The sequence below is a fragment of the Solanum stenotomum genome, unplaced genomic scaffold (assembly GCF_019186545.1).
Source record: "Solanum stenotomum isolate F172 unplaced genomic scaffold, ASM1918654v1 scaffold30406, whole genome shotgun sequence".
NCBI classification, from domain to species: Eukaryota; Viridiplantae; Streptophyta; class Magnoliopsida; order Solanales; family Solanaceae; genus Solanum; species Solanum stenotomum.
The window spans coordinates 537194-543193 of record NW_026030956.1 but is presented as its reverse complement, the minus strand read 5'-3'; the positions used below and the strand labels follow the sequence as shown (position 1 = coordinate 543193).

The 6000-nt window shown below is 29.1% G+C and overlaps 1 protein-coding gene across 1 annotated transcript; it reads right to left on the bottom strand.

Moving 5' to 3' along the window:
- Positions 1–1882: 1882 nt before the first annotated feature.
- LOC125851865 (flavonoid 3',5'-methyltransferase-like) lies at positions 1883–5687 on the bottom strand. Its single transcript, XM_049531611.1, has 6 exons — positions 5634–5687; positions 5047–5127; positions 4193–4278; positions 3485–3629; positions 2979–3104; positions 1883–2277 (listed from the first exon to the last, which is right to left on the bottom strand). The coding sequence occupies exons 2-6, from the start codon at positions 5098–5100 to the stop codon at positions 1984–1986; spliced, it is 705 nt and encodes a 234-aa protein (XP_049387568.1). The 5' UTR covers positions 5101–5127; positions 5634–5687; the 3' UTR covers positions 1883–1983.
- Positions 5688–6000: the final 313 nt, after the last annotated feature.

Genomic DNA, 6000 nt, shown 5'->3' with positions numbered 1-6000 from the left:
CATACTTTTGAGACTTTGGTGCCTCTATCGTCCAAACACTAGAACATATTTTCCCTTCACTCTAACGAAAGACCAAATAGGGACATGTGACACAATCCTATGGAAGGACCTGGTTTGACCAATTAATTAAATCCAAATTTTAAAAATCCACCCATATCCACTTAACCCACCCATATAACCCAGCCAAAAACCTAAAAAAATCCCCAATTCCTCACACATAAGCTCACACAAACAAACCGAATAACCAAAAAAATATGAACCTATCCACAATTTTTTGCTTTCTACGAATATTATGTTTAGTAACAAAAAAATAAAATAAAAATTAATATGTCTACTTATATTAATCCAGAAAGAACAAAAGGTGAGGACAGCAAAGGAAATAAAAATCAAATGTTGATCAAAAGTGTAATAATAATCATTAGTCAAATTGATATAGAAAGTGCTAGTATTGCTAGTTGTTATGGACACGGCCCCAAAGCCCATAATTGGTCTCAGGTCCATATGAATGGTCGTATAAAAATTTCCTCTGGTTACATTCCTTTCCTTTTTCGGATATATCTCTTCTATTGCGTAATGTATCATTCGCAATTTGTAAGCTATGTATCCGCAGGTTTCTGATGTATCCGAAATTCTATAACTTTAAAGAATTTTTGTAATTTGAAAAAAAGTAAAAATAGAATGCAGTTAAGTATTACGATTTATCTTCTGAGTTATGTAATATCAAATTTCAAATGTTGTCTTATATAAATATGGATTATATCCAATTTATTCTTTTTTGCCTTTCTCTTTTTCTTTTTTTTTTTTAATCTGAAATTAGCCTTAAAGTGTTTGTGCTTTTCATCTTCATAAATTTATTAATATGAAAGATTGCCAGACCTCCATCCATTAAATTATTTAACTCTCGGATCAAAAGTGTCAAATTTATGTTATGAGATTGAGGATACAATATTTTTCAATAAAAAATGCTATTAAATAATCTATTTGATACATATCTAAACTAGGTAAGATCTAATGAAAAGAAAAGTGTTATAAACAATGACGAATAATTATAATCTAACACGCTATTTTAGACAAGAATATGATTATGTATGCAAAAATCCTACAGCTTTAACAAATTTTATATGATAAACCCATATTTTAAATTTAATAAATTCAATGTTAAGAACTTTAAATTGTTGAAATTTGAAAGTATCTAATTTAACTCTTTAATCAATATACAATTTAAGCCAATAATTTTATTTATTTTTCCCTGATAACTAAACCAAGAAAACCTTGACAGGTGTTAACAACATTACAACATCCACCAATCCAAAGATTTGATGGGAAGTGACACACCCAATTGTCTGCAAAAAATAAATTAATATCAAACTTTATTTGATGGGAGTACCAATTAATATCACTTTTCATTTTTCCATTTTGCACGGTACTTCAAAAATCATATTTAAGAAGATGATTTTATTAACTCATTTCTTAATTTTTTTTTTGGGAATTATTTATAAATAAATGTGAACACTATTAAAAAGAATTACTAGTTGCAAGGGTAATATAGAAAAAAATTAATTAAATACTTCTTGATTTAGTAAGATGATAAACTAATATGAAATAACTATATTTAATATAATGATCAACTATTATGAGACAGAGAAAGTAGTATTATTTTTGCTAAATTAAAATTTCAGTTGAAAGTTAATGAATCGAGTTACCTTGCAACTTAAATTTCACTTTAAAAAAAAAAGACTAAAATTTTCCGACTGAAAATCGAGTTACTTTTATTTATTCAGATAATTTTTAGCATTTCAAGACATTACAAAAAAAGTCGAATTACAAACGCATGATAATATCGTTCATGCCCCATTTGTTGGCTGATGAATGAAACAACAATAACAACAACAACAACAAAGTCTCGTCTACTAGACAAAACCATGCCCCATTTTTAACTGATACACGAAATAACAATTAAAATAACTACGCCTCAGTCTCAAACTAGTAGAGACGGCGACAAAGGGTAAGTCCATCACCAATTGAAAGTTGAGACATTTCAATTCTAGGATCATTAGCTAAAAAAGTGTTGATCTCTCTAACAGCTCCCCTCAATGCCTTTAATCCTGGTGGCATAGGATCATTCTCTGAAAGTGCAACTGTTCCATACCATAAAGTGTTATCATAGCCAAGTACTCCTCCAACTTTCACCAATTTTAGTACAATCTCATGGTATTTCAAATAGTTCTCCTTATCAGCATCAATGAATATGAAATCAAATGTCCCTTCTTCTTTCTCCTGTTTTTAATGTTAAGGCATTCAACATTGATTAGCACACATAACAAAAATGGGAAAATTATGTAGAATAGCAAACATTTTTAGCGTATATTAGGTACTATAGCTATAGTTTAAGAAAATTGTAATTCACGCCTACCGTTTCCTCAATTTATGCGATTCGCCTGATTTGTATAAATCCAGAATTTGTATAATTCGGTTTCTAATTGTATAGATTCAGAATTTTGTATATGCTTACCCTAGCTATTTGTACACAATTTATGAAAAAATCATAATAAATTACCCTATTTATATATTGGCAAGCAAAATATACAAACGGAGTTCTGAAAAATTCCTAAATATATAAATACAAAATTTTTATATACTTACCATATTTATCGCAAGCGAAATATACAAACAAACAAAAATATACAAACCACAGTCTCTATAGCAAACAAAACTATAGCTATGGAGTGCAATCATTGCAACTATAGATATAGAGTCTTATTATGTCTATTATGTTTGCTATTTCTAAAATTTTCTTTAAAAAAATTCAATAGGAAGAGATCTAATTAATAGATTATGCATCATCCCTCGCGAACCAACTTTAGGCCTTAAATAATATACATATTTAGAAACTACATGAAAAAAATTTAGTTCTATTTATATAATTTATGATTATTTTTTTAAAAAAAAAAATATTCGAAAGAAGTATGAAGCCATACGAGGAGTTTTTCAAGAACAGGCAAGGCCTGTGATTGAATAAATTGAATCTTATGCTCCACACCAGCCTTCTTAATAAATGGCAATCCAACTTCATATGCATCTTTGTCTGGATCAATTGCTATTACCTGTGTATCAATACAAACAAGTTTTAATAATTTGTGAGATACTGGTAAAAACATATCTAAACTATCATTTTTTCGCAGTTTCATATTCTAACTGTCAATTGTTCCTTTTTCCTACCTAAACTATCACCAACTTTATATTAAAACATACTTCAGCTATCACTTGTTCTCTTTTAGTACATCAACGATACTGATAGTTCATGAAGTAGGGAACAACTGGTAGTTGATATGTGTTTTATTATCTAGATGATGCTCGTTTAGATAAGAAAAGGGAACAACTGACGATAATTGGAATATGAAACTCAGCGGAAAAAAAATGATATTTCAAATGTGTTTTTAACAATTAACTCTTAATATGCGGATGATGTGATTATGATACTCACTTTCCCATCTTCAGGCAAAGCAAGAGCTGTAACTAGAAGAGAGTAGCCAGTGAAAACTCCAATCTCCATTGTCTTCTTGGCATTCATGATCTTTAGAAGCATTGAAAGAAATTGGCCTTCATCTTGAGGCACACCCATCAAGCTCCTGTATGTAAAAATAATAGTCGACAAATGTATATATGTTGTATATTAAGAATGAATATACATATTCAATGTATATATTTAGGAGTTTTGACAACCCCTAACCACTGGACTAAATCTTTAACTTGTGTTAAGAGGTATTAATACTTATATATATATTTATTAAATCAAAAGTTGACTTCTATACCAATATAATTTTTCGAAGACACCCCTGACTAAGGGTGGGTCTGCCCCTACAATGATTTTTTTTTTACACTAATCATCAAAGTTATCTATAGCCTACAAGCGTTAAAATTAAGAAATGTATTATAGGTCTAATTCAACCTAAAAGTTAGTTCAAAAGATTAAAATTACTCGAGCCATATTAAAAAAAATACTTATTCCCTTCACCATTGATGTGCGACTTCTTCATTAAATTATTACTTATTGTTTGTCCTGAAAATTACCTATAATTACTTTATAAGTTTAGTCATATAAAGTATTTTTATACCCTGTTAATGCACAAAAAATTAAATTCATAATGCAAACATTCCATGGAGTTAATAAGATCCAAAAATTGGGACTTACACTATTTTATACTTATCGAATGAGGCTTGTCTGAGTTCTTTTAGTTGCTCATGCTCTCTTGGATAAACACTGGTTTCCAAAATATACTGCAATCAAATGTAAAAAAATAACATGTTAGAAAATCAGGATAACATTGGTTTTGTACGCTATTTATATTCATTTTTCAATTTTGCGCTTGTTTACGAGATATCTTCATTTTTACACCTAATGAAATCAGAAAAAACCATTTTTATCTATTTAATTTGTAAATTAAATGGTCAAAAGATCTCATTTACTCGAAATTTAGTTATATTATAGCTATATTTATAGAGGTGATAAACGAATGTAATGAGTCAAATTTAGAAGGTCCAACGGACTAAGTTAATAAATGGGCTAAAAACCTAACCTGCTCAAAGTTTGTTTGGATCAATATGAATCGGGTCAAAATGGATTTTTAAATAAATAAGGGAAAATTTCATAAATGACTAATGTTTAGAGCAAACTAATTAGAAATCTATATAGTTGGGGTATTTATCATTCATAGCCAGAGGAGACAGCCAAACAAGATTATTGAGAAAGAGCACAACTAGAGGTGGAGTGGGTGAGAGAGGAGAGATGCTATAGATACAAACTATATTCAACGAATTCAGATTGTATCAATGAATACAATTTGATACAAGTTGTATCACTTATATTCATTTAATCTTATATTCATTCGCGATACATAAATAGAAAATTACATTTGATATGAGTACTTTCCTCCTTTTTTTGGCTTTGCACAATTGATACAATCTAAAGAATAATGTCTATGTTTTGCAGTATCTTATAAAATATAGAGAGAGGTGAGCGAAATTGCGAGAGAGTAGGAAACTGACCTTCTTGAGGGCTTCACTTCGCAGAATAGTGCCATGTCCACTTTTTTCTGCCATTGATTTAATATGAAGTCCTCAAAGATTCTAAGAAGAAAAAAAAAAGGTCATCATTCTCGATTATATATATATTATTAATTCTTTTTTATACATAATACACTATCAAAATCATTTAAAAGATATCTATAATTATCCGCATAAAAAGTGAGATTTTATAATCTTAAATAAGATAAATTATATGATATAATAAGTAATGTGAACAATGGTGTGATTAAGATCCCTCCATCGTTATTCCGTTAATTAAAAACCTTAAATTTTAGCTCTTTAGAATAAATAAGAAAAGTTTGTTAGGAGCATCGTCTCTAAAAATGCACTCTACAATCACACGAATTCAAATTCAATCAATCCCTAAATTTGGGGGGGGGGGGGGGGGGGGGNGGAGTTGGTTAATTTCCTACAATATATATATTTTTTAAAACAATAGTACCTTAAAAATACTACATAGAAACACTAGTGTAATCTCATAATTCAGTATTAATTATTAAATAGACAAGACTAATATAAAAAAAAATTGCATAAGAGGAAAATCTTACCAAAAGTGGAGTGCTAAATGAGCTTACCAAGAAGAAAAAAAACAGATACTTCTTATAGGAAAAAAAAAGGATGGGAGAGAGAAGTTATTTATTTTATTATAAGATAAGAAAAAGACTGGGGGGAACTGAGTGGTGGTTGCTAAGCACGCAGTCTTCGTACTTGCCGGTCAACAATCTAACTTGTCTAGTTTACGATAGTGAATGAAATTATTATTTTTTTAATCAAATATTTCAATTGAGTTCTGAATATGAAAAAATTATTAGTAAGAAATATTATCTCAAATAAACCTACTCAATGTGAATTAAGATTAATTAAACTGCAATGTGAATATCAAAAATTGGCTAGCTTTTTAGTGACCACCTTATT